The following is a 15,299-nucleotide window of genomic DNA, read 5'->3' as shown; positions in this document are numbered from 1 at the left end:
AGTAATATGGAGCGCACCGCAGCATTGTAAACCCGACCCTTGACAGAGAAACTGATGTCACGCCTACGCCACAGGTGACGTAGGTTTGGATAAGCTGCTCTGGCCTTCCAAATATGGATGGAAATATGAGCTTTCGCGAGACCACCGGGACTGATACAGCTGCCCAGGTAAACAAATTTGTCTACTACCTCAATCGGTTCATCCGCAAGCATGGGGCTAGGGTTCGAGCGCACCCAGTCTTGCAGTATATATTACTTTTGTTGGCAGTGTTTCTACCAGATCGAACCTGCTTCACTTTTTTCTCTTTCACTGAAGGGCGGCCAGGTTGTACAACGATCGGTGCTATTATGTGGCTGCCCTATATAGAAAACAGAATTCGACGGCTTGTCGTCGGCTGTCGATGTTTTCGCGGAATCGTGTGCGTGTTTTGGACGATATGTAATTTGGATGCTTTTGCAAGGCTTGCAGTGGTGACTTGATCGAGTTCAATACAATTACGTACTTGCTCAGTTATGTGTTAAACACGTCTGAACATCCCAACTCCGTTTACCCCAGTTGGATTGGATTTGAAGAAAGCACCCGTTGGACAAGCCATGATGTGAGAAGCAAGCATCAAGGGCCTAACTAGTGATATTTCCCTTTGACTATTTTGATTGTCTTGTCAGCGCGTGGTTCATTTAACGCCGAATTCGTGAAGTTCACTCACTATTGTGAATTTTATGCTATTATTTTGTTCCAGATTGTTTCGTGCCCCATTCCAGAGGACGGTTTTCGAATCCATTTGAATCAATGAGTGCTACTTTAGATACCACCGAGTCTGGAACGAGGCATGGGAATGATGATGTGTGGCAATTAAGGGACAGATCTGGCGCCTCTGTTCCTGGGACAGTTTCGCGTGACACAAATTTTCGGTGTGCACGATCCGAGGGTTTGGATGAATGCAATCCAGCAAGTCGAAATTGCGAGCCATCCAGGTTTGTTTACCCAGATAACCTGGATGATCAGTCTCCATGTGCACCTGGCTTACCACATTCACTACCCCAAGCCCCTGCGAGTTCAGAAAATGCGCTGGAGAATCTCGTAGCCAGAGGTCGCCGGTCGACAGTTGGATCGCATTCTTTCAGTACTCTGCGTTGTGATGTCTTGCTACTGGATGGCCAGCATTTGGTCTTTCATATTGATGTAAGCTTCTCAAACCTTCCATAGATAACTTCTTTTTTTGCTACACTCAAATTTCCCGTGATCAACATTTTTGCACATTCAACTCATTTAGATTCACTTAACCTGGTAAAATGTTAACGTAGTCGTTTACCACGTTAGTCCAATTCCGATGAATTTTCTTTCGAGTAGGGAACGAATCCAAACAAACCAGCCCATCAAATCTAATGCGGTCCAGCCAGTGCAGCAACGTTACTGTCCTTTCATATCTGGCAGTTAACCGATAAATCTGTCTGTCACAATTGAATGTGGAGCTAGGTAGTAAACCGGCCATTTCAAGAACCAGAAAGTGTTTCTTCTTAGACTATGCGGATTTTTTATCGTTGGTAAGGAGTGTACTGCAGTTAAGTTATTCTTGTTGCATCAGGCTTAGTCTAGGCTGTCGAGGACTTTTTGAACAACCTACTAAATTCGTGTTCCACACACCAATCGTCGCTCGAGTTGTATCCTCTCGTGCGTTTGTCACAAATCTTCTTTTGTCCATGTGTATTTCGTGGCTTGTAACCGAGTAGACATCAGAGGAGAGATCGGCTAGCAACCGGAGACAGTTCGGTTAGTTCAGTGGTGGCATCACAATGACCACTGTGTCTTTGGAGCGTAGTTTCATTTCCATTGACCCCGCGCTTTGTAGTGAAGCGGACTACTATCAGCAATATTTTCTGTTTGTTTCAGAACCACTAGGGGGCGAGATGGCTCAAGTGGTTAGAGCATGAATGACCGTAAGGTCCGTTATTCGAACCCTACCCTGCCTCTCGAATTTCTCCGTCTAGGCTTGGGCAACCTGGGAGTATCCCAGCCCTCGTGCATCCTTCGGGTGGCATGGCAGCTATGCACCGTTTATTATTATTATTATTTATTATTATTATTTTCAGGACCACTAGTTGATCAAGATTCTGTCTTTCTAATGTGCTTGGTGGATGTTTCACATTGAATTCCCCAACAAAACAGTGAGTGAATGCCTTACCACGTTCACGTTTTTTATGGTCAGAGTGTTGATCCACCTGAGCAGGAGGTTTTAGTGTTTCGGTTACGTTCCGCATCTGGGTGTCATAAGTGTAATAAACTACTGTTCCTATACTGCTGGTCAACATATCGCTCATTATAGATCACAACTATGAGGATACTTGCATTCCTATACTGAACCTACTCCCAGCGACATCGCCAACAGAATGCATAACTATGGGATTCCTCGGGCTCAGCTTGAGTGAACATAGTTGCAACATGCGATGATGGCGAAGACTGTATGTGAGCCTTGGTTGATGCCTCGGAACTGAGACGGTAGCGACCGACGAGCGCAAATAAGCCAAACAAATGCAAATCCCTTTACGATGTGAAGACTTCCACAACCTAACAGTAGCATGAGCTCCGAGACACTAGCTGGTGAATATGATGCGCGCATCTCAACGGTTCAAATCACGTACGCTCATTTGCATCACACGTAACTACAGAGACCCCATTGGGTCTCAAGGGTGCATATACCAAGCTACAGTATCTCCTTTGTTGTTGTGTGTTTGTGGAGCAGGATTTACGCGTTCGGGGTATTTAAGGCGTTCTCAGGTCCGGCTGTCAGTGAATTCCTGAAGAGTTCATTAGAAAACTAACGTTTGGTTGCGCATCAGGTGCCCCACTTGTGGTGATTTGGCGATGTGATTTTCTTGCCGAATTGCCGTTTGTTGGAGTGGTTCACTTCCCATATGCCTCTCCATAATGGTGCCAGCTGTAACGTTCCCATATGCCTCTCCATAATGGTGCCAACTGTAGCGTGGGTGGGTGCTACTAATTCAACGTTCGAGGATTGGGTCCCTGTAGCTTTCGCTGAACGTGGCCATAGGCGTCGCAGTGCAATGGCTAACCTTTGATGATGGTGCCGTCAGTTTCTTCCGAAATCAATGGAATGTGTCGGTAGGTAGAATCTCAGAATGGTTGTTAGGGTCCAGTATTAGGCCCGTCGCCTGTCTGTTCTTTTGCCTTCCGAAACGGACTTTATGGCTGCATGGGATTGAAGTCTTAGCTCCAACTCAAGTGTTGCTGTTGGTTATAGTAACGATGGGAACGAGATGGCCCAATTGGTTAGAGCGCGGATTTACTGACCGGAACTTTCGTGGTTCGAATCCGACCTCTGCCTCCCGACTTCCCCTGTCTAGGCTTGGGCAACCTGGCAGTATCCCAGCCTCGTGCAACCTTTGCCTTTGGGTGGCATGGCAGTTAGGTTCCGAGAGAGTGCTAAAGCTGAACGATGGCAATGATAAATTTGATTTAGTTGTAATGGTGGTAATACGTAACTTGGTTTCGTGAGTACAACTTTCTGTCCCTCTTCTTGGCCAGTTAGCTGCATACAAATTGACTTTGTACCGACTGGAATGGTAGCAGGAATGTCATAGACAGCGTGCTGTCANGTCATTTCATTTCATCTCCGTAGTCTAAAATGACCCTCTATCTACACGCACTCGCGTCCAATATGGTTGATGATATTTATTTGAGAAGCTAAGATTTCACAGTCTAGTAGGGTAGGTTGATGAGAATGAAAGCCAAGTTGGCTACCCACTTGGTCGTCAGCGTCCTTCAGTTCGATTCAATCAATTTACCAGCTATAAACCGTGTGCTATAGGCACACGCCATAGCGTTAGGCATAGCCATAGGCAGCACAGTTCTGCACTCATCGACCTTCCCTCTCATTCTCTCCCAACCAATCGTACAATACATACTTCAGTTAGTCTAGTTTAGGTCAGAAATGTCCCTAGCACCGCCTTGAAAGTTCCCGGCAACTTGTAGTTGTGTATCAAATTGAGCAGCTAAAAGCCCACGATTTAACATCCTCGTTGTTGCACATTCAGCCATCAGAAGACCCTGTGGATAGGTTTCCCTTGAAGCAGGCTTTGTATCCTTTCGTGATAATTTTGTGGAGTGGCATTCGCGTATAAAGAGGTTTAAAGTGTTTTGGAACTGAGCACAACCGAACCAGGTCTCAGCTGTAAAACCTGAGTTGTTTAAAACTCCATGTATCCTTTCGTGATAATTTTGTGGAGTGTGGCGTTCGCGTATAAAGAGGTTTAAAATGTTTTGGAACTGAGCACAACCAAAGCAGGTCTCAGCTGTAAAACCTGAGTGGTTTAAAACTCCCTTATCCAAATGACCTCTTCGGAACAACTTTCAACTCAGGGAGCTCGTCCGTTCCGTGATCTTACTCATCTCCTCTGGAGTTTTGGCGTTGGCAAACTTTCTTTGAAGTACTAGACGAGATCGCGCTAAGAAGGGTCGAAATTGCTGTTGTTAGTTGTTGATGGGCTGGATGACAGTTGGACACACAAGACGCTTGTGCACAAAAGAGCGGTCTCAGTTGCTCGTCTCGGTCACCGTGCACGAATCTCGAAGATGCGAATCTCATTTACCAATTGGCGTCAGATGTGGCATCAAAAAGGCGTATCGCCAGGTCTCGAGATTCGTGTGCGCTAGGCTAGCATAAGGGCCGTATTGCTGCATAGTAGTTATCAGACTTGGCTTCTACGGGCAAATGATCTTAGGCATCTTCATTTATTCCCCCCACCGGTTTCTCGGAAGTGTTGCTATTATCGAATAGCCTCGACTGATTCTTAACGAGGTGACTAGAAGACGCGTTTGGCTGTGCAGAAGGTACATCAGTTACGGGCAACATCCAGTGCCATCAACTGCGGTGGCTCGGCCGTGTGTTGTGCATGCTAACTCGTCGTTTCCTCTGACGAGTGTTGTTGTCCGTGCCACCTTCAGAGTGACATAAGTTGAGAGGTGGACGAATTGTGACTTGGTAGAAAATGTGGGGATAGTGAGGTTTTTTGTTATGGCACGCCTTGAGGAATGTTTTAATGTGAGTACCCTGTGCATGATCGGATATATTGTAAAAAGCGGCACTAAGAAGCAGTCGTGCGACCAGTTACCTCACGTGTTCGAGTGAATGCTTGTAGATGCAAGCACCTCAATGTTTGCGGTAGGCTGGTGCTAGCCGCCTCCCTATTCCTTCTTTTCCTTTTCGCTTTGTGGTTTTAATTATAATTAAGTAAGCTTTGTGGCTATCTCGGTTGATGGTGACAGTGATGGTGGTTAACAAAATTAACTACCTGTCCTTCATCGCTTGACATACTTTTGCAGTTACCTCGTAGAAGGTCGACAATGTAACCTAAATAGTGAACCGCGAAAGACGCGTTATGAGGTACCCTTATGGATGACAACAAGGAGCGTCCTGACGAACTAACGCCACTGAGGTCAGCACAAACAATCATGGGGTAGTGAACACACTACTGAAGGAGTCGCAATGCTGACTGTTCACCAGCCGCATTTTAGATGTAACCAGACAACCTGGAAGCGTAATGCTTCCTTGTCCCTAAAGGTTCTTGCAAACATTTGGGGTTAACACCGCTGAAGCTTCGTATACCACCTCCCCCAGATGGTGTTGCTCTCTGTTCTACGATGCACAATTGAGAGATGGTCACAGATACCGGCTCACAGTTCAACAGAGGCGTTGCTTAGCGGTATTTTCATTCTGGACGCAAGTCGTAGTGATATTGGTCTTATTGGTATTGGTCTTATGCAACTTTGCTCCCCCCACCAAGTGTCTCGGCAGCACCGAGTTTGGGCGCGGTGAGCTCCTTTGTGCTATCCTGGAAGTCTAATATATACTAAATACGGGTGTCCAGATAGCTCGCCGAATATTCTGAATAACACTGTTTGGCCATCTGCCCCAGTACCTGTGCCGTTCCTTGGGCCTGTCCGTTTTGAGCCGTGACCTATGAATCTAGCGCCCCATCAGGTACTAATTGGTCTTCTGCCATCGGGTTGATGAGCCAGATGAGCGTTCTCTGGCGTTTCCCAAGCTTTCCAAAAGCTTCCTCACAACTGATGGAGTTCCCGAGGGTTGTTGCATGTATCCTTTTTGTCGAATTCTGTATTCGACGAGATCATGAAGTACACTCCGCAGTGGACCATGAATCTAGATGTCGAAATGAAGTATGAAGAGTGATTAATCTATCTGGAGTATGCGTACTACATTATTGTGCTGTTTGATGATTATTTATCCGCGTAAATTACTAAACAAGATATCGAGGTTTGACTTGTATTTCGGCATGCGTTCTGTGTCTTCAAATTACAAGATGTTGCTTCATAATTTCCCACCCTTTGGTGCCTACTTGAAGAACTTGAGTTTGTTGGTCGGTTCACATCTTTCGGCGATGGCATGAATCGTGATTGTACTATAGCGGATGAAATCAGTGATTGGATACTCAAGGTGTGACCAGCGTCCACGACCCTGCTTCATATATGGCCTCAGAACTAAATTTCACTGGAACTAAAGGGTTGGGTACACAAGGCCACTTTATGGTTGCGAAACTGCCTCTCCGATCCGAGAGCCTTAGGCCTCCGTAGTAAGATTTAGGTGGCTGCAACGGGTATGCACGAAGTATGCGTAACGAGTAATCGCAACAAATCAGAGTCGTTAAAACGGCAGCCTAAACTTATTAGAGGTTGGGCATGTGGTACGCATACCCTGAAAAGCGTTGTCTAATGCTTCAAACCATTGTTGGTTAGTGACTAGCGGGGACATGCCACCATTTGGTGACGTGAAATGAATGTGGCTACAATCAAATTGAAACAAGAAGAATATTAATGCACATTCTCCTCAACTAACACGCGTCACTGTCTTCCTACTGTATCGCTTGTGTACCACTTGGGAGAGCACCTAGTGACGTCTACCGTGCTGGATTGTTAATGTGTTTCGCCCAGCACTGCATGTTAATTGCTCAATGACAATGTTACGAGACTCACCATTTGAGGACCCGCAGCTTCTCGTGTGAAATAACGCAAACCTTTTTCTCTCCTATCTTCTCGTTGTCAGAAAAATTCTTTGGGCATCCATTTGTTCAATCTTGTCACGACGCATATGATGCTTGGACAAACTGAGTACTTTGGGCTCGTCTACTATCGCGTTGACGATAAGCTATCTGAGAATTTCTATGCGCCAGATCCTTCCATATCACGTGATTCTTTGACACACTACATAAAAAGCGGTGTTTCAACTATAGCGTCGGGAAAATCCATCATAGAGCTCTCGCGCTATCTCACTGTTCGGACGTTTAATGATGTGTCAAAGCAGTCGTCTTTCATCGGGGATGTTCCGGTGAGTTAATCACTTCATGTTTTCAACTCCTTCGGTTGGCATATAAGGTTTCGCCTTTACTGTTAACTGTTGACACAGCACTTTCTCTCTGACGAATCTTGTATTAGAGTGGTGGTCGTATTTTTGGGGAACAAATATTGCCCCCCCCCCCAAATTGTGATTGTCCAAACACACGTATTACATGTTTGAGCGCGTTTCTTGTTTGGTTGCTACATTTTACCCCCCCCCCCCCAGATGGTCGGTGTTTAGTTTGACAACCGGAAACTAGTCCTTCTACAGGCAATCTGAGCCTCACTTTCAACGTCGGTTACTCCCTTCGATCGGGCCATATTCACCGCCGAGAGAAAAACTCAGTTGCAAGCTGTTCATTAGTACGTGTTCATCTGTAGGGAAGACGCTCAAGGGATTCGCTCGCTAACGACCAAAAATAACATCTCTCGTCAGTTCCGTTTACGGTGCATGGTTCGAATCAGTGTAGTTCTGAAGGGTTTAATCCCCCGTCCCTTGTTTCTAAACATATATAGCTGATGCTTTATGAATTCGTTACAGAAATCACTTTTACAAGAGTAAGCTCTTCAAAGGGGGACCATAGTGGCAATTCTCGTTGACTACTACTCATCTTTACCCCGAATAATCCAGTTTGGACATCTACTGGATTGTGAAGGAACATATTTTGAGTTGTATTTTACTGCCTTTAGTTTAATTTTCTTTTGGTTTCAATGTTCCCTGATCGAGTCAGCTTACACATTGGTTCTGACAGAACTTGCCTTATTGGTATCAGGCGGTCTAATTACCAGTGTGATTAGCCTCTACTATTGTGAACCTGTTGGATAACCGGGTTTGATAGGTGATCTTTGCGAGTATCGCGGTGGTCGGTTCCGTGGGATTATTCCGTTTACCTGAGCTCTCTTCCACAGTCACTGGGTTGACCTTTGTTTTTTGCGCATAACGAGCTTCTCTGAATAACTGTTCTGGAGCGACCTTTCATGGTTAGGGCAATATATAAGGCTTTCAAGTTTGTTTGCAACGTCCAGAGTGGTTGAAGTCGAGCCACATACAGGTAGTTCTGTAGAACATTCACACTTGCCTTGGTTAGCTTCATCGGTGAATTTGTGTCATCGATAGTATCTGCGGGTCGGAGCTTCAGTCTTGGAATTGGGCAAACCATCAGTATCTAAGCCCCCATACTTTTTTGACGTGCAGCATTGTATCGGCACTGATTTGAGCGCACACCCTGATTCTGGTGTAATTTGTTGTAACTTCCTAACAAAGGGCTCCTACCGTTCTTATGCTGCGGTATGTATGTAGTGTTTCGATCTGCTCCGTTGTTTGGTTGAACTGCACTTGATACCGGAGTTTCCCTGTTTCTGTTACCTGTGGTGAAGGTCTACTAAGTATTCTACGAAAGTGCGCTGGTATATGTTTCGGAGAGTATAAGTAGCGATAGTGACTGTCCAATCATAATCAGCAGCTCTACCAGTAGTGTGTTCTGTAGAAAAAATATGCTACTGTATCTCGAATACCGTAACAACCAAAACATGAGCGGCCTTTGTGCAGCGCATCCATTTGGAGAATATCCCAAATGAGAGATTCATTCGGATCCCTCATTAACATCATTGTGGTTTGCATGTAAGTATGTCTGCATTCTAACGGATAGATTCAATGCATTTCATCTTCCCGTTTATACACCCGTCTGCTCTTCTTGTTCATTGGCTGTTTGCCCATTTTGTTCCAGTTTTGGTTGAAGATGAATCGTCGAATTGTGGACCAATACAAGAGTGAGTTTCCTTAGTCAAAGGCACATACCTGGATTGTCGATCGTTTTTGAACTCGGGTAGTGAATCGCCGACAAAACAAAGCCGATTACCCTGAGGTGATTGTTTAACCGAATGTGTGAACTAACCTAAAATTGGCCTCCCACTACCTCTTTTTTATGGAATGGGTTCAACGAAGGAACACCAGTGTTTCCGAAAAGTTCTTGGTTTGCCGTAATGAGGCAATCTTCAACAGCCGCTGCGTCGTTCTAAGTCTCACTCCTTGTCGCCTATTACTGCTTGCCTGACATCCTGACTGACGAGGGACGTTTTTTTGTGAACCTTCGAGAAGGATAGTCCTCCTTTGTATGCGGAGCGTTCTTGTGAACGCTCAGTGATCACATACTGCTTTGCTGCTTGGGTTAAACCGAATAGGAGACTGCAGACTTTAGCTGGAGCTCATAGACGAGTATTTAAAAGCAAAGACATGTGTTCTGGGCCCATGTGACCCTACATCTACACTGCGGTTCGTACTTGGTGACGTAAACAGATGTTTGTATATGTATATATATATATAATATTTGAATAGTATACACGGTAAAAATATACGAATTCAGATACGACATTACGTATGATGTATTCTCACAAGATCCGACAGACTCATCCCGCAGAAATTAGCGTATTGTAAGCCTTGTCGGTCTGTTTGGAATTTCTAGTTTACCTTTTAGCATCCTAGTAACTATCACATTCCCACTTGTTACTTCATGTCTCGAAATTTTTCCTCTTTTTTTGAAGGTTCTGGTTCGTTGACCTTTCATTTCCAAGTCAAGTTCTATCCTCCCAATCCGGAGTATTCAATCGATGATCCGAAAACTCGCTACCAGCTATGTCTACAGTTACGTCAACACCTGGTCACAGGCAGGTAAAATACTCGCTTAAAGCACGCATGCATGCTTTTTACAATTGTTTGAGACTTCCTTCGACAAGTTGATCTTGTTTCTCACGTTTTTTCACTTTTGCGGATCACAAACGACGGTCGGGGTTAGTTACTAGCACGCCGAAAGCTTTTTTGTTCCTAGCACGTGTTCCTTGTCTGTCGACTTGAAGGAGCCAATTCAGGTCTTCAGCATCACATTGAGCTTGAAAAACGAGTCAATGGGAGTTCGCAGGACCGAGGGGCTCGAGATAGCTCAGTGATTACGGCACCAGCTTATGGACCGGAAAGTTCGTGGTTCGAACCCAATCCCAGCATCTCTACTGCTGTCTAGGCTTGGGCAACTTGACAGAATCCGAGCCTTCGTGTCTTCTTTCGTTGACATGACAGCTAGGCACCGAAAGGCTGCTACAGCTGAACCATTTGATTTGATTTGATCAGTATAGTGATTTGCAGCATGTAAGATGGTAGCGCCAGCGTACGAAATTTCTGCGCTTTTGGAGAGTTGGCTGTCTAGACAGCTTACTTAGACCAGTCTCTAATGCGGTCCAGCTCACGGGAACAGTTGAGCTGCGTCCAGTACGACCTTTCACGATTGAATGTGTGCCTATACTTGGTTACTCTATTGGAGTTTTGTCTTCTGATCGGGTGTACATTATCCACACATTTGATGCCTTGACGGTTCCGCGAAGTGTTGGGAGTCTTTATCATCTCTGATTCTTTTTTGAGGAAGTATCTGAGATCTCCGCTTAGGAGGCACTGATTAGTAGGCCATTGGAATGGAGCTTGGGTCCCTCCGTCTGTCACCGAGTGCCCGCTTATTTCATGCATTCTTCACTTGTAAGCCAACCATCTTGGGTCTTTTTCATCCGCACGTTTACGGATGCTTCTCAAACCAGCTGAAGCCATTGTAATCGTTGAATATCAGGAAAAATCGGTTACTTCATACCATGTAGGTACCCTTAGCCCTGGTCGACTTCGAACTGTCATCTGTACAATATTTTTTGGAAATTTTTCCAAACAACAGCTATCCCAAGGAGACGTTTTCAATCGAAGGAAAGTGGTAGCATGGTCCTGTCGGGGTACTCTGATGAGACAGAGGACGAAATACCCCCTATCACTAATGGGAATCGGTATGAGCATCTCTGTTACTCCTCATCTCTCAGTATCTAGCTTCTGTTTCTTATGCTTATTTTGCCTCCATAATAATCCAGCTACGGTTCGGGGTGTACGTTAAGTATTGTGATATTGTCTGTACGCAAATATTGTTCTTCTGTTGACTATCGCATAAACGTATGTTACTGCGGTTCTGCACGTGATTGTTTTGTAAATGCGGGAGGTCACAGAACTTAAGAAGAAGGTTTGTTGTCATCCAAAACAAACTGGTGTTTGTTGGAAAGTGGATTCTATAGTATCTGTTTGTCACTTTGCAGAGATTTTGACTACTTAGACATTCTCAACTATCATGCTGCGCTCCGTGCTTTTCCAGTTTATGAATACAGAAACCTGAGGACGCCATTCCTTTCGGACTCTAACTAACAGCCTTCCTTCCTCACTTCAACTTCTTAGACTGAATTGCTCATTCTTCACCCACGTTCTACTCGGAGGTCTCATTTCGCAAATGGTCCTCGGTGATGCTCATCCACGTCATTCTCTGTGCCTAGATGAACGGGACTCAGTCATATCCACACAAAGCTCTAGGGGTGTCCACATAATCAACGGGCAAAGACTATCTGAGACTCGCAGCCTGTTATCCGGACGAACCTGCAGTTTGGCCACTCCGGAATCCACTGACAACGATGAAGTAGATTCGGAGATTTGGAGCCCCCGTCAAGAACCACAAAAATGTTTCGATCGGATGGGAGTAAGGCGCAGTTCCTCTGTTCGTTCAGACCCGATGCCAACCCGCCAAACATATCTGAACATATTGCCGCACTTGAATCGACGCAGCCAGTCGGTGAGTCAACAACGCATCAATTTCGCTAACGGGGACATCAACACCACTACCACAGATGCAGAATCCGGTGGCCTGCATCAAAGTTGGACTAATTTGAATTGGCCTTATCCCGCACCATCAGCCCTACATTCTTTGGCTACTCTGAAGCACATATCTCAATTTCATGGAAAGTTGCAGTAAGTTGTAATGTTTTTTTTTCAGAATGACTTCTCTCTTGTGATAGGGGGCTGCCTGTCTGGGTGCTTCACCGACAGAGAAGTTCTGGAACCTAAAGCGGATAGTTGGACCGTCTAGTATCATAATATTGCATTCTGACAAGAATGATCCATGGCATGGCTAGTAACCCTCCGGCTGGTTATTTAGCAGAGGTTCTTAGTGGGAATTCTACCGCTGGGTTCTCTTCTGTCTTGATCATCCTGGTTTGTCTGAATCGTTCGAAGCCTGTGTTTTGAAAACTCATCATCCTGGACGAGTCTTTCTTCAACCTGCGAGACTCCGAGCTTTCAACTAATGGTGGTACATGTGACAACTGGTTGATACGTCTCTTACTTGTTACTCACATGAGTGTTTTACAGAGGATGGGTGGATTTAAAGTTATACCCCCCGGGAAAAGGACAGTCATCAAGTGAGTGAAAACACAAATGAAATACTTAATCTAGGCAACCAAATAAGTGGCGCTTATTTGGATATCACGGACCAGATAAACGTTGGTCTCAGGAGACTGAACATAATACTAATTTGCGGGCAATCCATGAAACCACGTCTACCGGATGGGCCATATGAAGGACAAAATTGGCAGTGGACTTTTGAAAATGTTTCAACAACGCCATAAGTTAGGCTGGGTTACGATGGAAAAATGTGGTTTCGTTTGGTGGAGAGGTCCGGTGTCCAAACGGTTGAAGAAATGTGACGGATAAGCCGATTTTAGTGAATTCTTTGGTATATTGGTTACGAATAGACAGAGAGTAATTTCTTCCTGCTTTGAGAAACGGTTCCAGTGTTTCTCACCAATGAAGGAAAGCTAACAACTATTGTTTGAATAGTATCCAGAATTAAAAAAAGCAGTGAACGAGTACAACCTCACGGGTGACAGCATAGCTTTATAATGGGGCCAAAGAAGAAGTGAACTTAGTACTTAATGGTCCTCCATCACCCCAATTGTAAAAGGATCTAACAACCGTTCCCATGGAGGTTTATCAGTGGCTGCTCAAACGCGCATCCTGAACAGTGTTCGGTTTTGATGGCACTGAACACTACCACCTGATAAGGATGTCAAAGAGATGGCTTTACGAACAGTCGAGCAGTAGCCTCTCCATAACTTCAAAGTTCTGAAAGTTCACAGTCAGTGGTGTGTGTCTCCGTCTTCTCCAATAAGTGATATCTCTTCAGATAGGAAAGGGTTTTTTCCCTTATAAGTAAAACTGTCTTGCTCCCCATCTTTCACCCTATCAGGCTAAATGCGGCCATTACAGTAGAATGTTACCAATAACATCATCTACCAAGCTGACTTGACTCTCTTGATATGAAGCCATCCATCCTAAAACTCATTCTGGCTTGCTTGCAGCTCCTTTTTGCTCGACTCATCCTGGTAAAAGGTTTTCAGCAGCATCCTTTTAGTCCCCACTCTTCATGCTCCTTAGGTTCGGTTGTTGGGCTGTACCGTGTTTGCCCAGCCCCATCAAGTGCTTCATTGTTGTTAAATCTTCCTCGCTGGTAGACTACACCCCCACTGGGCTTATTATAGGCCACCCCTCTAGAAGCTTAGGTGTTTGCATGATTGCGTAATTTGCAAACTGAAAACCTATGGCTCTGCTCCGACATCTTCCCTTCAGTTGATCATCTTGTTGAAAGATGTTGACTCTAGGACCACCAATCAGGTCCAGTAATCATCCAGCCCTGGTGTACTTCACTTCAGAAAGACTGTGAGTTGGAATACCACGGATTGTCCAAGGCATGAGTGGGGCTATTAGTTCACAGGTTATAATAGTCCCGATATAATTCAGGTGTATATACTAATAACAGTTTTTACTATGGTAGGTAGTAGTTTACAGTCACTAGTTGCACCATGATAAAATAAATGCAGTGCGAACAATGGTATAAGTCAAAAGGAGACTTATCGTCTGCGGACAACTCGTGATAGTTCGTGGGTGAATGTCCGGACGAGGGACGTGTTTTCCCCGCAGTATAGCTGCTACATGTGTTCCGTGGACTTGTGCAGTTTGGTTTAATTCCTGCTCCCTGCGCATATGGGTATGTGTGAGGTGTTTTGTCTTCCTATACATACTATGGTTTGAGGTGCGTACAATACATAGTATCGTTCTGACGCGTACAGGACGGGACCTGACTTGCTGTCGGTCTAAGTGATTTGTGTGTTTACGGAGAAGACGAGTCGCGTGGTCGAGTGAGCACGGACGCACCAGACAAATTAAGCGAAGTTGGTTGAAGGAACAAAGAAGCCACTGCTAGAGGGGTACCATGGAGGTATCAATATTGGATCCTAACTATCATTCTACATGGCCGAAGTTCGTGTTTTCGCCACCTTCAGCTGTTGTAGTATCTGCACGGACGTATACCTTTTGTATGCGTAATTCCGATTAGTGTCTTACACATGTCCGTCCAGATGCAGGCTTGTTTAATGGGAATAAGCTGACAGACGGACTCCGGAGAATGGTACCCTTATTTAAGAAATAGGTCATGGACTTTGTTCATAAGTGTTTTCCAATAAGCTTCAGATGCCCAAGTCCCTCTTATTCCGTTCGTCTATAAAACTTGCAGCAGCACTTCAAACTTGACTCGTCCCTCATGTCACGCTCCTTGTATCTTGAGTTGTAGTCTGTATACCATGCTTTTTAGTTACCCGTTATGTCACATGCACTCTGCAGATCTACAGGTTCCTTATTTCGGCCAAGCACTGTCAGTTTTCTGATGCGGTTTTGATTACAAACAACACCGAACTCCATCGAAAGAAAACATGGTAAAAGTACACTTCTCAGTTGCTGTCAGATTCAGTTCCGATAACTGTGCTGTCGATTCTACTGTCTTGTTGAGTCTGAGGCACACTAGTACAGAGATGTGGTTGTGTGCTCTGTTATTCCCACTCGAGCGCATCGGCCATAGGATCTTCGGCCTTTCCAGGGTTGTTGCCTCTCCTTGGACGGGCCCTATTAGAGGGCTTCACTGCCCTCCGTCATAAGTGATGTTTCAGCCGCGTTCCCTCTTGGCCAACTCTTCTTTTATGGAGGATGGGCAGTTTAGCTGTTTAACTGGGGATATATATATATATATATATATACT

General features: G+C 45.0%; 1 protein-coding gene across 1 annotated transcript in view; it reads left to right on the top strand.

The window, feature by feature from the left end:
- The window catches only part of T265_09913 (hypothetical protein), a gene marked incomplete at both ends in the record, with an annotated part of 47,715 nt that overhangs the window by 1,079 nt on the left and 31,337 nt on the right, over positions 1–15,299 (top strand). Inside the window, 5 exons of the mRNA XM_009176129.1 lie at positions 740–1,182; positions 7,079–7,360; positions 9,096–9,138; positions 9,910–10,009; positions 11,618–12,181. Coding sequence (XP_009174393.1) covers positions 740–1,182; positions 7,079–7,360; positions 9,096–9,138; positions 9,910–10,009; positions 11,618–12,181 — 1,432 coding nt within the window. The remainder of the gene's footprint in view (positions 1–739; positions 1,183–7,078; positions 7,361–9,095; positions 9,139–9,909; positions 10,010–11,617; positions 12,182–15,299) is intronic.

Source organism: Opisthorchis viverrini (assembly GCF_000715545.1).
Source record: "Opisthorchis viverrini unplaced genomic scaffold opera_v5_318, whole genome shotgun sequence".
Lineage (NCBI taxonomy): Eukaryota > Metazoa > Platyhelminthes > Trematoda > Opisthorchiida > Opisthorchiidae > Opisthorchis > Opisthorchis viverrini.
The sequence above is the reverse complement of the archived record's forward strand: the minus strand, read 5'-3'. Positions and strand labels throughout refer to the sequence as shown.